The following is a 24,372-nucleotide window of genomic DNA, read 5'->3' on the forward strand; positions in this document are numbered from 1 at the left end:
TCGAGCCCCGTGTCGGGCTCTGTGCTGACTGCCAGCTCAGAGCCTGGAGCCTGTTTCAGAGTCTGTGTCTCCCTCTCTCTCTGACCCTCCCCTGCTCATGCTGTCTCTCTCTCTCCTAGAAATAAATAAAACATTTAAAAAAATAAAAAAATAAAATGAGTTTCTTGTAGACAGCAAATAGATGGATTTTGTTTTTTTATCCATTCTGCTACCCTGTGTGTTTTGATTGGAGCATTTAGTCCATTTACATTCAGCGTTATTATTGAAAAATATGGGTTTAGAGTCCTTGTGTTCTTTGTAGGATTCATGCTTGTGGTGGTGTCTCTGGTACCTTGCGTTCCTTGCAGTATTTCCCTCATAGAGTGCCCCTCAGGATTTCTTGTAGGGCTGGCTTAGTGGTGATGAATTCTTTCCATTTTTGTTTATTTGGAAAGACTTTTATTTCTCCTTCTATTCTGAATGACAGGCTTGCTGCATAGAGGATTCTTGGCTGCATATTTTTTCTGTTCATCACATTGAAGATTTCCTGCCATTCCTTTCTGGCCTGCAAAGTTTCAGTAGATAGGTCTGTAACCACTCTGATAGGTTTCCCTTTGTATGTTAGGGCCCTTTTATCCCTAGCTGCTTTCAGAATTCTCTCTTTGTCCTTATATTTTGTCAGTTTCACTGTGATCTGTCATACAGAAGATCTATTCAAGTTATGTCTGAGGGGTGTTTTCTGTGCCTCTTGGATTTCAGTGTCTGTTTCCTTCCCCAGATTGGGGAAGTTCTCTGCTATAATTTGATCAAGGACTGATTCAGCGCCTTTCCCTCTTTCTTCCTTTTCTGGAATTCCTATGATACGGATATTGCTCCATTTGATTATATCACTCAGCTCTCAAACTCTTCTTTCGTGTTCCTGGATCAGTTTATCTCCCTTTTTCTCGGCTTCCTCTTTTTCTATAATTGTGTCTTCTAATTCACCTATTCTCCTCTCTGCCTCTTCAGTCCATACATTGGACGCCTCCATTTTATTATGCATCTCATTTATAACATTTTTTAATTCATCACAACTATTTTTAAGCTCCATATTCTTTGTAGCAATAGTTTCTCTGATGTCTTCATGCCTTTTTCAAGACCAGTGATTAATTTTATGACTATTGTTCTAAATTCTTGTTCAGTTATGTTGCTTATATCTGTTTTGAGCAGTTCTTTAGCTGTCATTTCTTCCTGGAATTTTTTTAGAGGAGAGTTCTTCCATTTCATCATTTTGCTAGCTTTTTGTCTCTTAACAGTTTTAAAAGCTTGCTATGCACTCTGCACCTGCAAGTACTGCTGTATTAAAGAAGGCTCTTTGACTGTCCAGGGCCTGTCCATTTAGGAAGTGTTCTTTGAATGGTGTGTCTTGGTCTCTCATGTTGAGGCTTTGGTTATTTTATTTCCCTATTCGTAGTGGTATTTGGGACTCTGCACATGTGTACTTTGGCTTGTTTCTTGAGGTATCCCTGGAGAAGAAAACGGACAGACAAACACACAGGGAACAAAGGCACATAAACGTACAGACAAATCCAACAAACATGCAAACCGAAAGGGAAAAAGAAAAAGGAAAAAAAAGAAGAGGAAAAAAGAAATAAAAGAGGAAGGAGGAAAAACATAATAAAAATAAAAATAAAAAAATAAAGAGGAAAAGAAAAGAAAAAAGAAAAAAACCCCAAAAGACAAAAGACATAAAAAGCATAAAACCAGAATTCCCAGCTACAAATAAAGAGCAGGGTGTATGCAGTGCTGATGGAAGAGCATATACAAAGAGAGAAATGACGGCAGGGAGGAAGTGAAATTGGATGATGACCAGACAGAGAGACAAAGAGGCTTAAATCAGAAAGAGAAAGAGGAGAATATGGTAAGAGGCGAGGAGAAAGAAACAAAGATAATGTTACTCAGAGAAACTATATAGTCTGATTACTCCAGAGAGAGACAGAGAGAAAGTAGTGGTGGAGATGTAGAATATACGTCTAGAGAATGGATTAAATGTGACTATTTAAGCAAACCAATGACCAGAGTGCCCGTCCAGCAGAGGGGAGGGATACGAATGAGACAAGGGAAAATATAGCTGAATAGAAAGAATTGATCTAGAATTAATCACAGCCATGCATTCATGTTGGTCTTGCTCCGGGCTCTGGTAACAAAAAAAAAAAAGCAGCTCTCTAGAGGGAATGGGCGTGGTTTGGTGTAGGCAGGTTTTAGACTCTACTGAGTCCTGCGGGCCGCTTCCTGAGGTCCCACCTAGGTGGTTGTGGAGAGAAAAATGGCAGCGCCCCAGTCCCTTCTGGAACCAAGTGTTGAAACTCACTCTTTTGGTCCGCTCTCCCTGTGCCAGGGCATAGCCAAGGTGGGATGTGTTCCATGTTCCAAGCCATGCCTCGTTTTCAGATCTTAGTCCACAAACCCCACTGATAATGTTATACCCAGATTGCAGTATCCTCAACGACCAGAGACCACCGGGGAGACCGAGTCACGCATGCAAAGGCAAAGAGCTTTATTACGGGTTCGAGCTCGGGCTCACAGACTTTACCAGCGCAGTGGATCCATGCTGTGAGCCCCGAACAAAGGCAGAGTAGGGTTTTTATGGGGTTTGTGACGGGGGAGTTACAGAAGTTGTGGCATGGAAACAGTGATCTAGTCATAATTATACAATATCATTGACAGCGGGTTTAACCATACACATTGTCTAGAGTATTTGTTACTTTTGGCGAGACCCAATTACAACATTTAGAGTACTTTTAAATTCAACCAATTACAGAGCGAGCCTAGGGTCTTGTTCGGCGCCTAATGGGTTAACTTTAACATTAGGTAACAGTTTTATCTATAGTTGCTGGCCTTTCTTGATTGGGTGTTGCCAAGGTAGTGTGGTGGAGTGATGTGGTGGGCAGTTTCTTTGGCCTTAGGCAGTGTGTAGCTGCCCGATAGTTCCAGGGAAACTGAAACTTAGGCCTTCTAGTTTAGAGGGAAACTTAAGGCCTGTCATGGAGTTTGTATGGTTTAGACTTGTGTCCTTACAATACCTCCCAAAATAAACCCACAGACCGAGTCCCTCTGAGCAGTTTCAAGCCTGTCACCTCCCCACTGGGGATCCACCCCAGCCAGAAGAGCAGCAAGAGCGGAAAGAGCGGCAGGAGCGGCTGAGCAGCTTCAGGCGCGCTGCTTGCTGCTTACCCTCCGGGTCTAGCTGGGGAGCAGAGGAGCAGTTTCTCCTGGCGTCCAGCTCACAGTCATCTGCACAGCTGGAAACGGGATCACTCTGTGTCCCGAGCCAAGGTTTTTCTCTTCTCCAGGGACATGGACAGTTCCTTGAGCAGTTTCAGCTACTCTTTCTTTTCCCCTCTACTCACCATGGCTCCCTGCAATGAGGGCACCCTCCCCTCCCTCTGTGTCTTGGGTCCCGGCCGGTTATTATCTTCCCCAGCTCGCACTCACGCTATAACGTTGTTTTCTCAGTGGACTCTGTTTCTTTTTCCTCCCTAACTCCTGGATTCTGTAAGGGTTTCTATGGCCTTCTCCGTTTGAGAGATGTGGGCAAGTGAAATGTAAGGAGCTCCCTACTTCTCCACCATCTTGCCTTCTCCTTTTTAACATTTATTATTGAGAGACAGAGCATGAGCATGGGAGGGATAGAGAGCGCGGAAGACACAGAATCTGAAGTAGGCTCCAGGCTCCAAGCTGTTAGCACATAGCCAGACAAGGGGCTCGAAATCACAAACCATGAGATAATGATCTGAGCCGAAATCGGATGCTTAACAGAGTGAGCCACCCAGGCGCCCCATAGAAATTCTTCCTTTTGATTTTGTTCTGCTGTCACAAAAGTATAGAGATTACTTTATAAAGAGGTCTCAGGTGGGATATGAAAGTATGTTAGGCTCAGAGATACAGAATCATCACTTTTGTATGCACCTGCTAGGAATTTGGTGGAGTTTTATTTTAGCAGTACAGCTTTAGTCCTACTGATAAAAAAAAGCATGCTACCTTTCATTGCTATATGGGTTATGACCTTTGGAGGATTTGTGATCAAAGACCTTGGTATTTAGCCTGACTGAATATCAGAGTCCTTTTGTTTTCCTTCAATTGCAAAATGAATTTTTGTACCATCTGATGAAATAACAGCTGTGCAGAAGCATATATGACTCTGGAGACCATACATGGAAATTGGAAGACTGTCAGACAAGTAAGAATAGCCATGACTAACTATTGTAAGAAAAGACTAGGAGTTACTTTAGAGTGATGACCATAGATTCTCTCACTTTGATTAGGATATCAGATCTTAAAATTCAGATTTCTGAATTGACTTTTGATAGTCAAGTTGTCTTATCTTTTATTTGAATATAGCTTGGTCAGCTTTCCCTGTGATATTACTCCATGGGTAACAGGAAGTATTAGCAGTATTTCATATTTTTTCTTGGCTTGCCAGCAAGAAATCTAGGGCTATGCTGTTATCCACAACCACTTAGATCAGTGACTTTAGTTTGTTGTAATTCTAGGGCTTTGCAGTATTATTTATCTTTACAGTCAATGTTAGTCACAAATTTTTGATAATGTTTTCAAGTTATGTGACCTCTGTAGTTGAAAATAGAGCCCCAGTGATTCTAGCATAAAGGGAGTATCTTTTTTTTTCCCTCCAGGTAAATCATTTTTCCTTCAGACACCCCCACAGAAGCATAGTCTCCTAAAGGAGTTGGGAAGGAAATATCTAAAATAATCTAATTATTATGTTTTTATATATAGTTGTTATCTGTATATACAAGATAGATTTTGATGAGGCAAATATGAATAAAGATGTTGTTGATTGAGGAAATAAAGACCAAAAGGGTCACATATGTAGGAACAGAAGAGGAATTGCTTATAACAAAAGTGAGTAAGAAAGGGATTCTTAGTTATCTCTGGGATAGAGGTAACTTGCATAGAGTTAAGCAAAATTTGGAAAGGTTGTCAATAGGACTATGGAGGATGTTAGGCTAATTAGAATTTATAATTTTGGCCATAAATTTGTTCAAAGCCTCATTCTTGAAGGAATTTGTATTTGATTTGAGGCTTTGAGAAATTCTAAGATTGGCTCAAGGAGTGAAACAGTCAAAAAGGGTTAAGTTGAGTTTCTGCAAACCAAATATATTCCAGAGGCTATAACATGTTGGATAAAGGATAAAGGTAAAAACACTTTAAAGGTGGTAGATATCCATCAGATTTTACCACTGGTAATTTGTAAAGAGAATCTTTTTTCCTGAAACAATTAAGATGAGCCATCTAGGATATAAATGTTCAAGGTCCAGTTTGGGGATAAACATAAAATCACAAAAACACATGTCAGGTAACTCTGGCCCTGGTATGACCAGACAGTATTTTCCTTGAGAAGAAATATCTAGTTTGGGAAGTATAGGGTATGGAGTTAGGTCAAGGCTTTATCAAGAGGATCATATATAAGTTATATAGGTTGAGGGAAAAGATCAGAGTAGTCATGGGCAAGCCTAGAGCCAAGCAAGTTTTCTGTTAAGCATTCTGACAAATTCAGCCAGTAAAATTCAGTTTATTACATACATAGACAACAGATCACCATGATGTCAGCTTCTCTTGTCCATTGTCTCACTGGGTAACACTGAAACCAAAGAGGCCAGATAATCACAGGCAACATGAGTGTTAGGGTACCCTGTGGCTGAGGAGTAGTGGCCAGACGAAGAGAGTTTAGGGCAGTGAGTGAGAAAGAGCTTTGTAGAAGCACCTTCCACGACTGTGTATATTTCCATAGTCTGGAGGATCATGAGGCATTCTTCCAGGGCTGAGGTCAGCCTGTAGTTGAGCTTTGTCTATGTGGAGACATGTAAGGTTGCTAGGGTGTCAGTACAGAGAATTCTTGTACATTATCCATGGTGAAGGAGAAATGACAAGGTGTATTAGAACAAAAGCATGAAAAGAAGTGTTACAAGCAATAATTTCAAGTATATAGGAAATTTATGTTCTGTTGGTCTTGGGATAAGCAGTCTACTTCTGTAAAGTCTTCTGCTTCTGGAATGTAAAGATATCCTGGACATCTGACACAGTTACTTGGTGCCTTCTGAGAAATGTCTTTTTTCTGGTGATAATATCAGCTTATCTCAGGAAGCTTATGAGTAATATCTTTTAATATCATCCATCAGGAGTACTTGTATAGTCTTTTATTGAGGCTTTTGTGTTTCTTCCAGAAGACTCAGTTTCTGATCTGTAGCTTGTAACAGGAGCCTTTAGGCAAGCATAAAGAAAAAGCAGAAACTATCTGTGGAGGTAAGACTGGTTCAGATTAAGTTGTTTTAATAGCAACAATATCAGAATGGGGAAAAGTAGAATCCTTTATGAAGCAAATCAGTTTGTAAGGATTTAGTGAATAATTTACCTCAGAATAAGAACATATCATGAAAAGTGAGGGCATTGACGAATTTCAGAGTTTTAAATTTATACCACAGTGTATTAAGATTTTCTCCGGTTGTCTGCAATCTAGATAGTTAAATCTAGAGACAAAATCTTTTAAAACTTTATTATTTTTTAAAATAATAGCTTTGTTGAGATAAAATTCACCTTTTTAAAGTACACAATTCACTGGTTTTTAGGATATTCAGAGTTGTGCAGTCATACCACTATCTAATTTTAGAACTTAAAAAAAATTTTTTTAGAATATTTTCCTCACTCCATGACCACTGACAATCACTCCTCATTCCTTCCTCCAAACTACCTGGCAATCCCTAATCTACTTTCTGTCTCTATGGATTTACCTAAAAGGTAAATTCTTTTAAAAATAATTTTGTTAGTTAACTGAACAATTACATACATATCCATAAACATGAATATGCCTCTTCCTAGAAAGGACATAATCACTCTATTATTTTACATTAGTAAAAAGTCATTATTTTACATGAATAAAAAGTCCATTATAGAATTGACCTAGGTAGGAGCTTCTCTTTTTGAATTATTAATTTTCAAAAAGTATCTTGGGTTTAGTAAATAAAACAGCTTTCATAATGGTGTTGAGCTAATTTGAGATCTAGAGAATGCCAAGAACTCTTACCTATTTCTACTATCTCTTCTATTTTTTTATTTTTCACAGAGCTAGGTTAGTATCTGATACATTAGTAAGTGCTCAATCAAGAAAGCTTGTTTTGGGGGCGCCTGGGTGGCTTAGTCGGTTAAGCGTCCGACTTTCGCTTGGGTCATGATCTAGCAGTTCGTGGGTTCGAGCCCCGCGTCGGGCTCTGTGCTGGCTGCCAGCTCAGAGCCTGGAGCCTGTTTCAGTCTGTGACTCCCTCTCTCTCTGATCCTCCCCTGCTCACGCTGTCTCTCTCTCTCTCTCCTAGAAATAAATAAAACATTTAAAAAAAAAAAAAAAAAGCTTGTTTTGGTGACAGAACTAGAATTAGAATCCAGCTGTCTTCCCATGAAGTTTCCTCTTCCCATTAGGCCACACATGCTTTCCTTTTGTGCCCAAAGCTGATTTTTGTAAAGCATTTGTCAACAATTCATATATGTGGGGATAAATGTTCTTTATGTTCTTTTTCTATCCTATTTTTTTGGAACCATACAGAAATTCACAAGTTTAAATTTGTTATTGTGTGAACAACGACATGGTAAACAGGGAGAAGGGAGAAGAAAGAAAAGTAAAACACCTTTTACTGTTTTTGTCTAATGACAAAATAAATATTCTGTATTTCACAGTTAAAGAATTTATGTAAAATAGGGCATAAATTCGTATGTAGCATTTTTAGCTTGAATACTGAGGTATTTAAATAGCTCTAGTCAAAATGTTAAGTATGAATTAGTGATTTTAAGATATAAAACAATTTATGCTTTAAGGAGCTCAAGTTAGAGGAGAAAGGTGGTAAAAGAAAGGATGAATGCTCATAGGTTTTCTTGGTGCTATGAATATTTTATTATGGTATAAATATAGGCAGGAAAGTATACAGTTCTTAAATGTACAACTTGATGCCTTTTTACACATAAATATGTATGTATATATAATGATCACCACACAGATCAATATATAGAATATTTTAACACCCCAGAAGGTTTCTTAGTACCCTTTTTTTTGGGGGTAGTTACAACCCTCTAAGAGGTAATCACAATTTTTACTTCTTTCACTATAGGTTAGTTTTGCCTTTTCTTGAAATATGTATATAAATGGAATCAAACAGTACTCTCTTGTGTCTAGCTTCTTTTACTTGTAATTATGTTTATAAGATTCATCCATATTGTGTATAGCAGTGGCTAATTTGTTTTGCCTTATAGTATTCCATTATATAAATGAAGCACAATTTATTTATCCATTTACTGTTTTTCTTTACAATTTTCTTCAGATTTTTACTATTGTGATTAAAGCTGCTAAGAACATTCTATGCTTATCTTTTTGTCAATATATGCGCTCATTTTTCTTGGGCCTTAAGCTTTTATAGTGTTATAAAAAGTTCAGAACTTTTTTTGTTAAAACAGGCAGAGTGCCAAGTCTGCCTCATAAGAAAATTTCAAGTCTTCCTAAATGGATATATACCTTTCTAATTTTATAATAGAAATTGGGGAAAACTAATACTAACTTCACTACCAATTCTGGGTGGTATCATATGCCCGTTCTGTAATGCAAGGGTTATGAATATTATACATTCATCCCTTCAGTGAACAGCAGGGAACCATGCTATGGGTTAGAGATACAGCTATGAAAGAGACAGTCATAGTTTACTTTCCCCAACCAATATGTTCAGATGATTTGAACATAATGTATAGAGTGCAGTGATAAAGAAATGAGTATTGTTAGGGGAGTACTTAGGGTGACTAATCTCACCTAAACCTGGGTAGTCAGTGGAAGCATCTCAGAGAAAATGACATCTAAACTGGGTCCTACAGAATGAACCGGAATTAGCCAGGTGTATGGGTGGGGGTGGGCGTTGAAAACAGCAGGGCAATGAGAGCTTTTAAGGCAGTGTTTAAAGCTTGGAGACATGAGAAATTAAAAGTAGTTGGGTAAGCAGGGACTCCATTATAAAGGGGTTTTTGGCAATATCAGGTTTTGACATTATTCCCAGGTCAGAAGGAAATCATTGGTACTGTCTTTTTTATTATGGAAAACTTCAAACGCATACAAAGAGAATAGTAAAACAAATCCTACACATCCCACAATTCGAGCAATTACCAATTCATGATGAATATTGTTGATACCACTTTCCCCCTCCCCCAGTGAATAGTTCTGAAGCAAATTTGAGACCACCATTGAAGATTTTGAGCAGGAGAGTAACATGGTCAGTTTTGCATTTTAGAAATCACATATTCCTAGTAACTTTAAAGTATATTTACAATGCATATACCATAGTTAGTTGCTTCTCATTTGGTTCTGTTATACAGACATTTGTCTTTCTGCACCACCAGGTACTATGTATAGCAGTTTGCATTTTTTCAAACTGTATGGAAGTGTGATTAAATACTAAACTTATTTTTTAAAGTTTATTTATTTTGAGAGAGAACGAGAGAGCTCAGGCATACTCACGGGGAAGGGGAAGAGAAAGAGGGGAAGAGAGAATTCCAAGCAGGCTCCACTCTTGTCATCAAGGAAGCTCAGTCCCATGAACCATGAGATCATGACCTGAGCCGAAATCAAGAGTCAAGATGCTCAACTGACTGAGCCACCCAAGCACCCCTAAACTTATTTTATATATTTATCTTCTTATGTAGATTATTATTTAATTTGCCTTTAAACATATTGAATATTTTGGCTTCTATAACTATAAAAATGTCATAAACAATATAAAAGTTTGTTTTACTTCAGTCTCCATAGTAGCAAAGATACTAGTATTTGGAAAGTGGAATTCAAAAAGTAAATTTGTGGTTTTACTACAAATATTTTTTACAGATTCAGATTTAATTTATGATTCTTCTGTGGCTCAGTTTTTGCTATTTATCTACCTATTGAAATATATTTCTTATTGAAGTTTACTTTCATGGTGAAAATTAATACAGATCACTTTCATTTTAAAGCTATTTCATTTAAAGCTATTAAAGTTGTTCACACACCACTAAGTTAAAAATCCCTTCCTGTAATAAGAATGTTTACTTCCTAAAGTGTTTTAGTTTAATCTTTAGTTTAGTAGATGGTAACTACTAGCACTGCATTCATGCATTTATTCATTCATTTGGTGAGAGTCAGTGATCTTAAATCCAAATCAGAGGTTGGCAAATTTTTGTTGCTGAGACTGGTTCTTAGATTTTTGGAAGACTGTTCCAAAAGAAAGGGAGAATTTGCAACAGAAACCATATGTGGCCTGCAGGCCTTAAAGGAAAAATTTGCCACCCATGATCTAAATGAATATAACTCAAATTCTTGGATGTGCTTTTTTTCCTTTTGGAAGTATTGAAGATTCATTTTTAAAATTGACATTTAAAACTAAAAATTTAATTGTCTTCTACAGAGAAGATGGTGAATTAGAAGATGGTGAAATAGATGATGCAGGATTTGAAGAAACACAAGAACAGGAAACAAAAGAGGATGAAAAGCAGAAAAATGAGAAAGCCTATAGAAAATCACGGAAGAAACACAAGAAAGAAAGAGAAAAGAAAAAATCCAAAAGGAGAAAACGTGAAAAACATAAGGTTAGTTGAAATCTATTTTTAATTCTTTTAGTAAATTTTTATAAAACATAAAATACTGAAAATTAGAAAGTATAAATCATTGCTTATTTTATTGTAAACTTACTGATTAGATATTTTTATTTATGTGATTAATACATTTTCTAAACACAAAGATTATATGGATTATCTCAAAGACTTAAAAATTAAGGTAACTTTTAATGCAAGTTAAAATAAACCTTTTTATTTGATGATAAAAGGTTAAGAAAGTTTTATTCTCTACATATCTAGATTAGCAGCACTGACGTGTCCATTCATTTATTTATTTATTCATTCAAATGCATTATCATGTGCTTGCTGTGGAATTCTCTGTGCTCTATGCTAGAGTTATATTAATGAGAAACAGTCTCTATCAGAGAATACATTGAAATGGGAAGGAGAAGGCAATAAACAAATGAAAATATAATCAAGAAAAAGGAGTAGGGTGCTGGATAGAGAATAATGTTGTTTGGGATAGGGAAGAAGGCACATCTATGCTGACAAGAACTCAGGGAAACGTTGACAGCTGTAGTGGGGTAGTTTTTGAAATTCCCCCATAAAACAGAGCAATAACAATAGCAAAATCTAGAACACCTGGGTGGCTCAGTCGGTTAAACGTCCAGCTCTTGATTTTGGCTCAGGTCATGATCTCATGGCTTGTGAGATCAAGCCCTTCATTGGGCTCTGTGCTGGTAGTGTGGAGCCTGCTTGAGATTCTCTCTGTCCCTCTATCTCTCTGCTCCTCCCCTGCTTGCTAGTGCACTCTGGCATTCTCCTTCTCTCTCAAAATAAATAAATAAACATAAAAAAAATGAAGTAACAATTTATCCCTACAAACCTCAAAAATAAAAATGGATAAGGCCAAACCACAGACAGCAACAAGTCCAGTATAGGATCAGCAACTGTGCACACTGAAATAGAGGGAGGGTAATGAAACTTCCAGAAAACAAACTGTCATCTCATCTCAAATGGAGGCATCCCCCTGCCACTCAACATGAAAAGTCCATAGGCCAAACTGAGAAAAGCAGCAGAAAGTAAAAGGGGGCTTTACTAGTTCCAATTCACACGTGAGTATAAGGTGACCATGTGAATTTCAATGATGCTTGAATGGTCTGGGCCTGACGAACTCCTAATACTAATCAACCAAATCCCTCTTCTCAGACAGAATCATATACTGAGGACATAACTACTAGCAGTAGAATCTAAATTAAGAGAACAAGCATACTGGCACCAGGCAAGGAAAGAAATAGATTTTTTTTTTAATTTTTTTAAGGTTTTTATTTATTTCTAGGAGAGAGAGAGAGAGAGAAAGCGTGAGCAGGGGACGGTCAGAGAGAGAGAGAGTCACAGACTGAAACAGGCTCCAGGCTCTGAGCTGGCAGTCAGCACAGAGCCCGACGCGGGGCCCGAACCCACGAACCGCGAGATCATGACCTAAGCGAAAGTCGGACGCTTAACCGACTAAGCCACCCAGGCGCCCCGGAAAGAAATAGATTTTAAACATGAGGGAAAGAAGCAAGGGAAGCATATCTCAAGGAATATATAGCCATATTTATATACTTCATGCAAACAACAGAACAGATAATCCTAGGGAACAAGATAAAACCATGATCACATTCCACATAAGCTATTATTATTAAAAAGGGAGAATAATGGATAGAATAATACTCTTCCAGAAGAGAAAGAATTCCCATAAAACATATAAGATCTTTAACATAATATTTCAAAATGGTAAAAAAAATTAAAGCAATATAAGCTATTGTCAAACAGCATAAATACAATTTGGGGGAAACATCCTTTGGTCACATAGGCAAAAAGACCAAGTCCTTTATTGGGAAAAGAAAATCATATTTTTTAAAAAAATTTTATTTATTTTAGAGAGAGAAAGCTCAAGCAGGGGAGGAGACAGAGAAAATCTTAAGAAGTCTACATGCTCAGTGAGGAGCCCGACATGGGACTTGATCCCACGACCCTGGGATCATGACCTGAGCTGAAATCAAGAGTCCGATGCTCAACGGACTGAGCCACCCAGGTGTCCCTAAGAAAATCAGATTTATATAAAAATTTTTGATACCAATTTATGCCAAAAGCTGATGGAATGACATATTTAAATAAGATTTGGGCCAAGAATTTTGTATCCAGCTAAATACTGGCCTTCAAATATAAAATCCTCAGAAAAACTATATATGATAGAACTCAGGAACATTGTTATCATGAGCTTTCCTATAGCCTCTAAAAAGAGCAGATTTAGATAACCAAAATGACTAGTTGAGAGAGAGGGATCTATATACACGTACATATTTCCTTATAAAGCTAAGACTAAATGATGGACATAAGAGCAGTATATTATGTATCTGGACATTACAGCTGTAAAAAATATCAGGAAAAGCAGAAGAGTACATGACAAGAAGAGTAAGGTTACTGATTCCCTTATAGTTATTAACAGAGAGTAAAATGATGTTGCTTCAAATTATTATTCTGGGAATGAAAGAGAGAAAGTAGAAGAGGTTATTGGTCCTCTTGTTAAAGAAACAGTATGGAGGGGCGCCTGGGTGCCACAGTCAGTTAAGCATGCAGCTCTTGATCTCAGCTCAGGTCATGATCTCACAGTTCCTGAGTTCTGCTGTGATGGCGCAGAGCCTGCTTGGGTTTCTATCTATCCTTCTCTCTGCCCCTCCCCTGCCTGTGTGTGCACTCTCTCTTTCCCTGTCTCTCTCTTTCTCTCTCTCTTTCTCTCAATAAATAAATAAACAAGAAAAATTTTAAAAAAGAAACAGTATGCAAAGAAGGGACAGGAGTAAGGTTATTGGAAAAAGGCTGTATGAAAGAAAGAATTGAAACAAAAATACAAACTTTTCTAAATACCAAAAGGTATACTCCCCAACAATGAAAGATCCAATTCTAATCTGTGTACAAGAGAAAGATTTTAAAAGTAAGTAAAGCCATGCCAGGCAAATGCAAAGAAAGAGAAGGCAGAAGTCATAATGTTGATATTTGAAAAAGTCAAATTTAGGTCAAAAAGGCATTGGAAGAAACAAAGAAGAACATTTTATGATGTTAAAGGTTATAATTCATAATGAAATATAAGTTATTAATATTTTACATCCCCCCCAAAAGCAACTTTTGAAAACCAGGGACTATGGGAGCTGCAAGAAGAAATAGGAATATACTAATAGCAGGAGATAAATCAATATGCCTTTCTTAACCCAAAGAGATCAATCAAGTGAATGATAAGGTGGTAAGGATGTTAAAGAGAGATTATAAATATGTTGCAAGCTCCGAATCCTGAGAACACTTCATCCTCTCATCTTTATGGCCGTAGAGTATCCTTGTAAGCTCCAATTACTTTGATAGAGTGGAAGTGTTACAAAAAGCTTTGTCAAATCACAATATAATAAAACTAGGCATTACTAATAAAGTCAAACACAAAATGTCTTTTTACTTTATATTAAAATACCTACTGTAAATAGCTTGTGGAAGACAGGGAAAATGGAGTAAAATTGCAGAATTTTATGAAAATAAAATAATGAGAACAAACTCTTGACATGTAAGTACAAGTGGAGTATATCTAAAGCAGTTATCAGGAGAAAATTATAGTATTATAGTATTAAAGGCTAGAAAAGTGGCAAATCAAAACAGCCAGCGCAGAGCTCCATCTCACCAACTGTGAGATCATGACCTGAGTGAGCAAGAATTGGACTCTTAGCCAACTGAACTACCCAGGAGCCCCTCAGCATTGTGCTTGAAAATCATAACTAGATCACTTACTTCACTAGATACATTTTCTACTTTGCATGCTGTTGAATGTTGCTATGTTGTTCAACTTTCTGCCACTGCATAACGAGGATGTCCCTTCTTCCAATTTTAATAGGATATCTCTCACTTTCCTTTAAGTTGTCTCAAAGTCCAAAATTTTACTAATAGTCATTCAAGGTAGTTTATTTATTTTTATTTTTATTATTATTGTTATTATCATTATTATTATTTTGTAATCTCTGTGCCCTATGTGTCTCAAACTCATGACCCAGAGATCAAGAGTTACCTTCTCCAACAGAGCCAGCCAGACACCACTCCTTCAAGGCAATTTAGACTTTCACTAATGCTCTCCTTAAAGTCCTTCCAATTTCCATCCACTGCATGATTCCAAAACCCCTCCTGCCTGTTAGCTATTTGTTATGAAAGCACAGCATTTCCAGACACCAATATCTTATTAGTTAATTATTGCTATATAGCATATTACCCCAAACTTAGAAGTTTAAAAGAACAGCAATTTATCTCCCAGTTTTTGTCAGTCAGGAAATTGGGTGCAGCTAAACCAGGTGATTCTGGCTCACATGAGGTTGCAGTCATCTCACAGCTGGCTCAACAGAGGTAGGATTGATTCTGTTCTGTATTCACTCACATGACCCTTGGCGGGCCTCAGTTCCTCACCACGTGGACATCTCTACAGGCTGCCTCAGTGTCCTCATGATGTCAGCTGGCTTCCCCCAAAGCAGGCAACCCAAGAGTGAGAGAGAGCCGAGAAAGCATCCAAGATGAAAGCTATAGTCTTTTTTTTTTTTTTTTCCCGGAATCAAGGCTGTATTTATCTTCATTGATTGACAAGAGAACTGAATGTTTAAAGCAACCAGAGTCCACAGTGGAAACGGGGGTTGAAAATACAGAACTGGTCGAAACGACAAGGTTCAAAAGTGCAATGGACACAGGTGTGGCCATCAGGGAACAGAAAAGGGTGCTGCGGGCAGCTATAGTCTTTTTTTTATGATATAATCTCAGAAGTGATATACCATCTTTTCTAATATATTCTATTTACTACCTATTTTTAAATGTGGTCCAATTGCTAATTTCAGGTAATAATTATTACTATATATGAACCACATGTATATATTTTTTGACAATAGTATTCTTAAAGTTAATGTTTTTTAGCCTCACTTTTGGAGTAGCGTGAAGAACCTTCTCCCTTAAGCAGAACCTTCTTTTCCCTGGTGGTTTTTCCTGAGGCATTGTCGTCATCTGAGCTTATTCTTTGTTTTTGTTTGTGTTTCTTTAAGATTTTGTTTTTAAGTACTCTCTATATTCAGTGTGGAGCTTGAACTCAGAACCCTGAGATCGAGAGTTGGCATGCTCTACAAGCTGAGCCAGCCAAGTGCCCCTGAATTTCTTCTTAATCAAGTTTTATTCCTGTGTGATCTTCAAATGAAAGGTTTTCCTTGGAGCTGGAGCGCCCTTCTGCTGGTGACTTAGCAAGCTTGGCTTTTAAATAGGCAATAATTATTTCAAACCCTAACTAACAAATAATAGTTAAGTTTGAAGTATTTCATAGCATAATTATAAAAAGATTGCTTCATATCACTTATCAAATGAGCAAAAACAGAAATAGCATTACCACAAAACAAAACCTGAAAACATTTAAGAACAAAGTGGAGGAAAAGTTTGTTTTCCTTAGAAGAACCTTTAAGAATAGGGTAGAGGAGGGCACCTGGGTGTCTCGGTTGATTAAATGTCTGACTTTGGCTCAGGTCATGATCTCATGGCTTGTGAGTTCGAGCCCTGCATCAGGCTCTGTGCTGACAGCTAGCTCAGAGCCTGGAGCCTGTTTCGGATTCTGTGTCTCCCTCTCTCTCCGACCCTCCCCTGCTCATGCTCTCTCTCCTCTCTCTCTCTCAGAAATAAATAAAAAACATTAAAAAAAAAAAAAAAAAGCTGAGTCTTGATATCTGCTCATCATTATCAGTTCCTTGTGGTTTCCATTTCACTTCTGTTCAATTTTGTGGTTTGGATTTATTTCACATTTATAGTTTGGAATGTTTTGGTATCTTTTAGTTTTAGGGTATTTACGCAAAAGAAGAATTCTAAAGCCACTTTAGGTAATAAGAATTCTAAAATCATTTTAGGTAAAAATAAATCAATTCATACTCTACTCATGTTCTGTGTTCCTCTTTGAGTATCTGGTTTTATTCTTTTAAGATTAACTTAAACCTAAGATCACTTTTAAGCATAGTAGGGCACAGATCCTCAGATCACAGAGATGATGAGGATAATGTTGCCCTTAAGTGCCTAAGAAGAGGGGAAGATACACTTTTCCTCAGAAAATTTTAGAGAAGTTGGGGTGGTGGTGGCCTGTAGAACAAGGATTTTTCAGGTAATACTTCAGAACCTACTAGGATAATACTGTCTACTGGTTGGCACTTCTGGCTGAAACAAATCTATCTAGTTACTAGTTAAATGTTCTTCCTTTTGCAGATGTAACATAATTGTTTTTTCCCTTCTTTTAGCATAATTCTCCATCTAGTGATGATAGTTCAGACTACAGCCTTGATTCAGATGTTGAACATACAGAAAGCTCCCACAAAAAAAGAACTGGTTTCTACAGGGATTATGACATTCCATTTTCTCAGGTATTGCCTTTTTAAAAAATGTGATCAAATATACATAACATAAAATTTACTATTTTAACCATTTTTCAATGTATAATCAGTAGCATAAGTATATTCACAATGTTGTACAACCATCACCACCATCCATTTCTAGACCTTTTTCATCATCCCAAACAGAAGATGTGTACCCATTAAATGAGAAAACCTCACTACCCCTACTCTCCAGCCCCTGGTAACCACTGTTCTACTTTCTGTCTCTATGAATTTTCCTACTTTATAGGCATACACATGCAATCATACTGTATATATCTCTTTGTGTCTGGCTTATTTAATTGATCATAATTTTTTAAAGGTTCATGTAGCATGTATCAGAATTTCATATTTTTAAGGCTGGATAATATTGCATTGTATGGATATACCATATTTTATTTGTTGATGGACACATGAATTGCTCCCCCCCTTTGACTATTGTGAATAATGGTGTTTATGAATGAGTGAATGATATCTCTTTGAGACCCGGCTTTCAGTTCTTTGAACCATATACCTAAGAGTGGAATTACTGGATCATATAGTAATTCTATGCTTAATTTTCTGAGGAACCACCAAACTGTTTCCCAGAATGGCTGCACCGTTTTACATTTCCACCACAATGTATGAGATTTTCCAGTGTCTCCACATCCATGCCAAACTCATTATTTTCTGGGTTTTTTGTTTTGTGCTTTAGGTTTTCTTCTCTTCTTCTTCTTTCCTTTTTATTTCTTTTTTTCTTTTTTTCTCTTTTTTTTATAATAGCCATCCTAATGGGTGTGAAATGACATTCTTATAGAGGTTTTGACGTATTGCCTTCTAAGGGGAGAAATAAAATTTTCAGTTTTATTCTTTGCCTTCTGATATTTTGAAAAAATGTTTTATATTTTTCAATATAGAGAAATAGACATATGTAGATGTATGCTACAAATATTATTTTATTTTATTTTTTAATTGTATTTAAATCCAAGCTAGTTAACGAACACGTAGTATAGTAACAGTTTCAGGAGTAGAATTTAGTGGCTTATTACTTACATGTAACACAAAGTGCTCATCCCAACAAATGTCCTCTTTGATGTCCATCACTCATTTAGCCCATCCCCCCACCCAGCACTTCTCCAGCAACCCTCAGTTTGTTCTGTGTATTTAAGAGTCTCTTATGGTTTGCCTCTCTCTCTGTTTTTGTTTCATTTTTCTTTCCCTTCCCCTATGTTCATCTGTTTTGTTTCTTAAATTCCTCATATGAGTGAAATCATATATTTATCTTTCTCTGACTTATTTCACTTAGCATAATACACTTTAGTTCCATCCATGTTGTTGCAAATAGCAAGGCTTCATTCTTTTTGATGGCTGAGTAATATTCTATTGTATGTATATGCCACATCTTTTCTATCCATTAGTCATTCGATGCACATTGGGCTCTTTCCATAATTGGCTATTGTCGATAGTGCTGCTATAAACATTGGGGTGCATGTGCCCCTCAGAATCAGCATTTTTGAATCCTTTGGATAAATACCTAGTAGTGTCCTTACTGGTCTTAGGCAAGCTCTATTTTGAATTTTTTTAAATGTTTATTTATTTAAGGAGACAAAGAGACAGAGTGCGAATGGGGGAGGGGCAGAGAGAGAGGGAGACACAGAATTTAAAGCAGGCTCCAGGCTCTGAGCTGTCAGCACAGAGCCTGACATGGGTCTCGAATCCACAAACTGTGAGATCATGACCTGAGCCCAAGTCAGACACTCAACCAACTGAGCCACCCAGGCGCCCCTATTTTGAATTTTTTGAGGAACCTCCATACTGTTCTCCAGAGTGGTTGCACCAGTTTGCATTCCCACCAGCAATGCAAAAGTGTTCCCCTTTTACCACATCTTTGCGAACATCTATCGTTTCCTGTGTTGTTTAATGTTAGCCATTCTGACAGGTAGGAGGTGGTATCTCATTAGCGTTTTGATTTGTATTTCCCTGATGATAAGTGATGTTGAGTATCTTCTCATATGTCTGTTAGCCATCTGGATGTCTTCTTTTGAAAAGTGTTCAAGTCTTTGGTCCATTTCTTCCCTGGATTATTTGTTTTTTGAGTGTTGAGTTTGATAAGTTCTTTATAGATCTTGGATAGCTAACCCTTTATTGGATATGTCATTTGCAAATATCTTCTCCCATTCTGTCAGTTACCTTTTAGTTTTGTTTGATTCCTTCACTGTGCAGATTTTTTATCTTGATGAAGTCCCAATAGTTTATTCTTGCTTTTGTTTCCCTTGCCTCCAAAGACATGTCAAGTAAGAAGTTGCTGCGGCCAAGGTCAAAGAGGTTGCTGCCTATTTTATCCTCTAGGATTTTGATGGTATCTTGTCTTACATTTAGGTCTTTTATCCATTTTGAGTTTATTTTTGTATATAGAGTAAGAAAGCAGCCAGGTTCATTCTTCTGCATGTTGCTTCCAGTTTTCCCAACACCATTTGCTGAACAGCCTGTCTTTTTTCCATTGGATATTCTTTCCTGCTTTGTCAGAGATTAGTTGGCCATACATTTGTGGGTCCACTTCTGGGTTCTCTGTTCTGTTCTATTGATCTATGTGTCTGTTTTTGTGCTAGTACCAGACTGTTTTGACAATTATAGCTTTGTAATACAGCTTAAAATTTGGAATGTGATGCCTCCAGCTTTGGGTTTTTTTTTTTTTCAACATTACTTTGGCTATTCAGGGTCTTTTCTGGTTCCATACAAAATTTAGAATTATTTGTTTTGTTTGTTCTAGCTCTGTGAAGAAATTTGGTGTTATTTTGATAGGTATTGCATTGAATATGTAGATTGCTTTGGGTAGTATCGACATTTTTACAGTATTTATTCTTCCAATCCGTGAGCATGGACTGTTTTTCCATTTCTCTCTGTATTCTTTAATGTCTTTCATAAGCTTTCTATAGTTTTCCATATACATATCTTTTACCTCATCAGTTAGGTTTATTCCTAGGTATTTTATGGGTTTGGGTGCAATTGTAAATGGGATCGATTCCTTGATTTCTCTTTCTGCTGATTCATTCTTGATGTATAGAAATGCAACCAATTTCTGTATGTTGACTTTATATCATGTGACTTTGCTGAATTCATGTGTCAGTTAGAGCAGTTTTTTGGTGGAGACTTTTAGGTTTTCCACATACAGTATCATGTTGTCTGCGAAGAGTGAAAATTTGATTTCTTCCTTGCCATTTGGATGTCTTGTATTACTTTCTGTTGTCTTATTGCTGAGGCTAGGACAACGTTGTGTTGTACAACATTGGTGAGAGTGGATATCCCTGTAGTGTTCCTGACTCTAGAGGGAAAGCTCTGTTTTTCCCCACTGAGGATGATATTAGCTGTGGGTCTTTCACATATGGCCTTTATAATCTTCAGGTATGTTCCCTCTGTCCCTATTTTCTTGAGGATTTTTATCAAGAAAGGATGCTGTATTTTGTCAAATGCCTTTTCTGTATCTACTGAGAGGATCACATGATTCTTTTCTTTTATTAATGTGATGTATCACATTGATTGATTTGCAGATATTGAACCAGTCCTGCATCCCAGGAATAAATTCCACTTGATTGTGGTGAATAATAATTTTAGTGTATTGTTGGATTAGGTTTGCTAGTATCTTGTTGAGAATTTTTGTATCCATGTTCTTCAGGGAAATTGGTCTATAGTTCCCATTTTTAGTGGAGTCTTTGTCTGATTTTGAAATCAAGGTAATTATGGCCTCATAGAAAGAGTTTGGAAGTTTTCATTCCATTGCTTTTTTTGGAACAACTGCAAAAGAATAGATATTAACTCTCAAATGTTTGGTAGAATTCCCCTGGAAAACCATGGGCCTGAACTCTTGTTTGTTGGGAGATTTTTGATTACTGATTCAATTTCTTCACTGGTTATGAGTTCGTTCAAATTTTCTATTTCTTCCTGTGTTAGTTTTTGTAGTTTATATGTTTCTAGGAATTTGTCCACTTCTTCCAGATTGCCCAGTTTATTGGCTTATAATTGCTCAACCTTCTTGCTACTTTGTCCTCACATGGTCATTCTGCTGTGCATGTATACCCCTGGTGTCTCTGTGTGTATCCAAATTTCCTCTTGTAAGGACACAAATAATATTCTCTTCTTTTTATTTGTATTTCTATGATACTGGTTTTGATCCCTTCTTTTTCATTCTTTATTTTGTTTATTTGGGTCCTTTCCTTTTTCTTTTAGATAAATCTGGATAGGAGTTTATCAATTTTGTTAATTCTTTCAAAGAACCAGCTCCTGGCTTCATTGATCTTGTTCTACTGGTTTGTTTGTTTGTTTGTTTTTTAAATTTCAATATCATTGTTTTCTGCTCTAATCTTTATTATTTCCCTTCTTCCGCTGGTTTGGGGATTTATTTCCTATTATTTTTCCAGCTCCTTTAGGTGTAAGGTTAGGTTGTGTATTTGAGACATTTCTTCCTTTTTTAGGAAGGCCTGGATTACTATATAATTCCCTCTTATGACTGTCTTTGCTGCATCCCAGAGGTGTTGGACTGTCATGTTTTCTTTTTCATTGGCTTCCATGTACTCTTTAATTTCCTCTTTAATTTCTTGGTTAACTCACTCATTCTTTATTTATTTATTTATTTTTTTATTTATTTCTAGGAGAGAGAGAGAGAGAGAGACAGCGTGAGCAGGGGAGGGTCAGAGAGAGAGGGAGTCACAGACTGAAACAGGCTCCAGGCTCTGAGCTGGCAGTCAGCACAGAGCCCGACGCGGGGCCCGAACCCACGAACCGCGAGATCATGACCTAAGCGAAAGTCGGACGCTCAACCGACAAAGCCACCCAGGCGCCCCGACTCACTCATTCTTTAGTAGGATGTTCTTTAGTCTCCAAGTATTTGTGGTCTTTCCAAATTTTTTCTTGTGGTTGATTTCAAGTTTCATAGTGTTGTCATCTGAAAATATGCAAGGCCTGGTATTAAACTTTCTGCACTTGTTGAGGGCTGATTTGTGGCCCAGTATGTGATCTATTCTGGGGAATGTTCCATGTGCACTCGAGAAGAATGTGTATTCTGCTGCTTTAGGATGAAATATTCTGAATATATCTCTTAAGTCCATCTGATCCAGTGTGTCATTCAAAGCTATTGTTTCCTTGTTTATTTTCTGCTTAGATGATGTGTCCATTGCTGTAAATGGGGTGTTAAAGTCCCCTACTATAATGATATTATTATCAATGTGTTTCTTTATGTTTGTGATTAATTGATTTGTATATTGGGTTGTTCTGAGTTGGGGGCATAAATATTTACCATGGTTAAATCTTGGTGGATAGACCCCTTAATTATGATATAGTGCCCTTCTTCATCTCTTGTTACAGTGTTTGTTTTAAAGTTTAGGTTGTCTGATAGAAGTATGGCCACTTTAGCTTTCTTTTGAAGTGCATTAGCATGATAGATGGTTCTCCAATCTGCAGGTGTCTTTGGGTCTAAAATGAACCACTTGTAGGTGTATGCCACAAATTTTAAGTCTTTGAAAATCATATAGCATATATTAGTTTGCTAGGGCTATCATAACAAAATATCCCAGACTAGTGGTTTAAACAACATAAGTGTATTTTCTAGTAGTCTGGAGTCTAGGCTAGAAGTGCCAGAGCAAGGTACCAGCAAGGTTGGTTTCCTCTGAGGACCATAAGAGAAAGATCTGTTTAGTCTTCTCTCCCTGGCATATAGATAGCCACATTTTTGCTGCTTTGTCTGCACATAGTCATTCTGCTGTGCATGTACACCCCTAGTGTCCCTGTGTGTGTCCAAATTTCCTCTTGTAAGGACACCAGTAAGACTGGATCAGGGCCCATTCTAGCAACTTCATTTTAACTTCATCACCTCTTTCAAGGTCCTGTCTTTAAATACAGTCACATTCTGAGGTATTGGGGGTTAGGGCTTTCACACACAAATTTTGTGAAATCTACCTATTTAAGTGTAAAAATTATTTGAAGTGTTTTAAATAGAAAAAAATTTAAACAATAGGATATACTTTATATTTTTCTTAGGCATGTTGTACTGCCTGAACAAAGTCTTCAGTATAAATAGTATTTTATGCTAGAAAAATCACGATGCTCTCAGGAACACTGGGGAGTATTCAGATCAATGTGCACCTATCTGAAAAACCCTAGACTTTTCTGAGTTCTGGTTTCTGCCAGTCTGTCAATACTATTGTCTACAGAGCTATATTCTTTTTCCTAATTTGTTGTTCCTAATTTCTTGAGAGCTTAGAAAACAAAATACTATGTTAGAGTTCTTTCCATTGCCTTTTATTATTCTCTTGCCTTCTTTATGGTTGAGGTTGCTCAGTAACTATTGAATAAATGATATTTATTATAGTATCTTATTTTAAATTTTGAAAAGAATTATATTCTAGTTAATAATTTTATCTAGTTAGATGAATGTATTTGTGTATTCAGTGTGTCTACTGATTTTGGAGTAAATAGGGCTGCCATTTCTCAGAACATTTTAACAGCTGTTCATTAGAATTATTTTTACCACTAATGACAAAAATTTTAAATCCATTTAATATATCAAACACTGATGTGATACCTAATTTTCATAATTTGCAGTTATATTTATTTTTTAGAAATACTCAACAGTTCAGAGACTATTTCAAAGAATGAAAAAATGCTCAGAATGGTCATTACTCTTTCAGAGAGCAAAGCATTTGAAAAGATCAAATAATGAGATTTGTAAGCTCTTGATGCGGTAGCTGTCACTTAAAGTTATTCCAAAAGGAATGTGTAAAGTATTTAAAACAGTGGCAGAAATATTGTAATAAATATATAACCTTCTCTGGGAGTTACTCTTAAGGACAAAATCATTTTGTATGTGTAAACAACAGTACATTTGTTCTAATTGATTCATATTTTCTTAAACATTATAGTTATTTATTATGTCATTATACTATTATATCCCTACAAGTACAATGTAATTATTTTTGTTTCAAGAATTCAGTTAAAGACATTTTTTAGAAATGTATGATCCTTTATTTATACCCACATTTCATTTCCAGTGGTCTTTGTTGCTTTGTGTAGATCTGAATTTCAATCTGGTATCATTTTCTTTTAATTTGAAGTACTTAGTCTTTAGTTTTTGTGTGTGTGTGTGGCACAGGTTCAATGTCCATAAAATCTCTCAGCTTTTATATACTGGGAAATTGTTTCACTGTAATTTTAATAATTTTTATTTTTGTCCAAGAATGTTACAAAGAACTCCTGTATATCTTTTACCCAGATTCCCTGATTATTAACATACTACATATGCTTTGTTTTATATTCTCTCATCTTCTCTTCAGAGGATCTAGTTAGCTTTTAAACCCATATA

The 24,372-nt window shown here is 36.7% G+C and overlaps 1 protein-coding gene across 1 annotated transcript in view; it reads left to right on the forward strand.

The window, feature by feature from the left end:
- The window catches only part of ZC3H6 (zinc finger CCCH-type containing 6), a 76,818-nt gene that overhangs the window by 21,976 nt on the left and 30,470 nt on the right, over positions 1-24,372 (forward strand). Inside the window, exons 2-3 of the mRNA XM_039231775.1 lie at positions 10,440-10,620; positions 16,911-17,033. Of these exons, the coding sequence (XP_039087706.1) occupies positions 10,440-10,620; positions 16,911-17,033 (304 nt within the window). The remainder of the gene's footprint in view (positions 1-10,439; positions 10,621-16,910; positions 17,034-24,372) is intronic.

The sequence above is a fragment of the Hyaena hyaena genome, unplaced genomic scaffold (assembly GCF_003009895.1).
Source record: "Hyaena hyaena isolate Hyena2069 unplaced genomic scaffold, ASM300989v1 scaffold_57, whole genome shotgun sequence".
Lineage (NCBI taxonomy): Eukaryota > Metazoa > Chordata > Mammalia > Carnivora > Hyaenidae > Hyaena > Hyaena hyaena.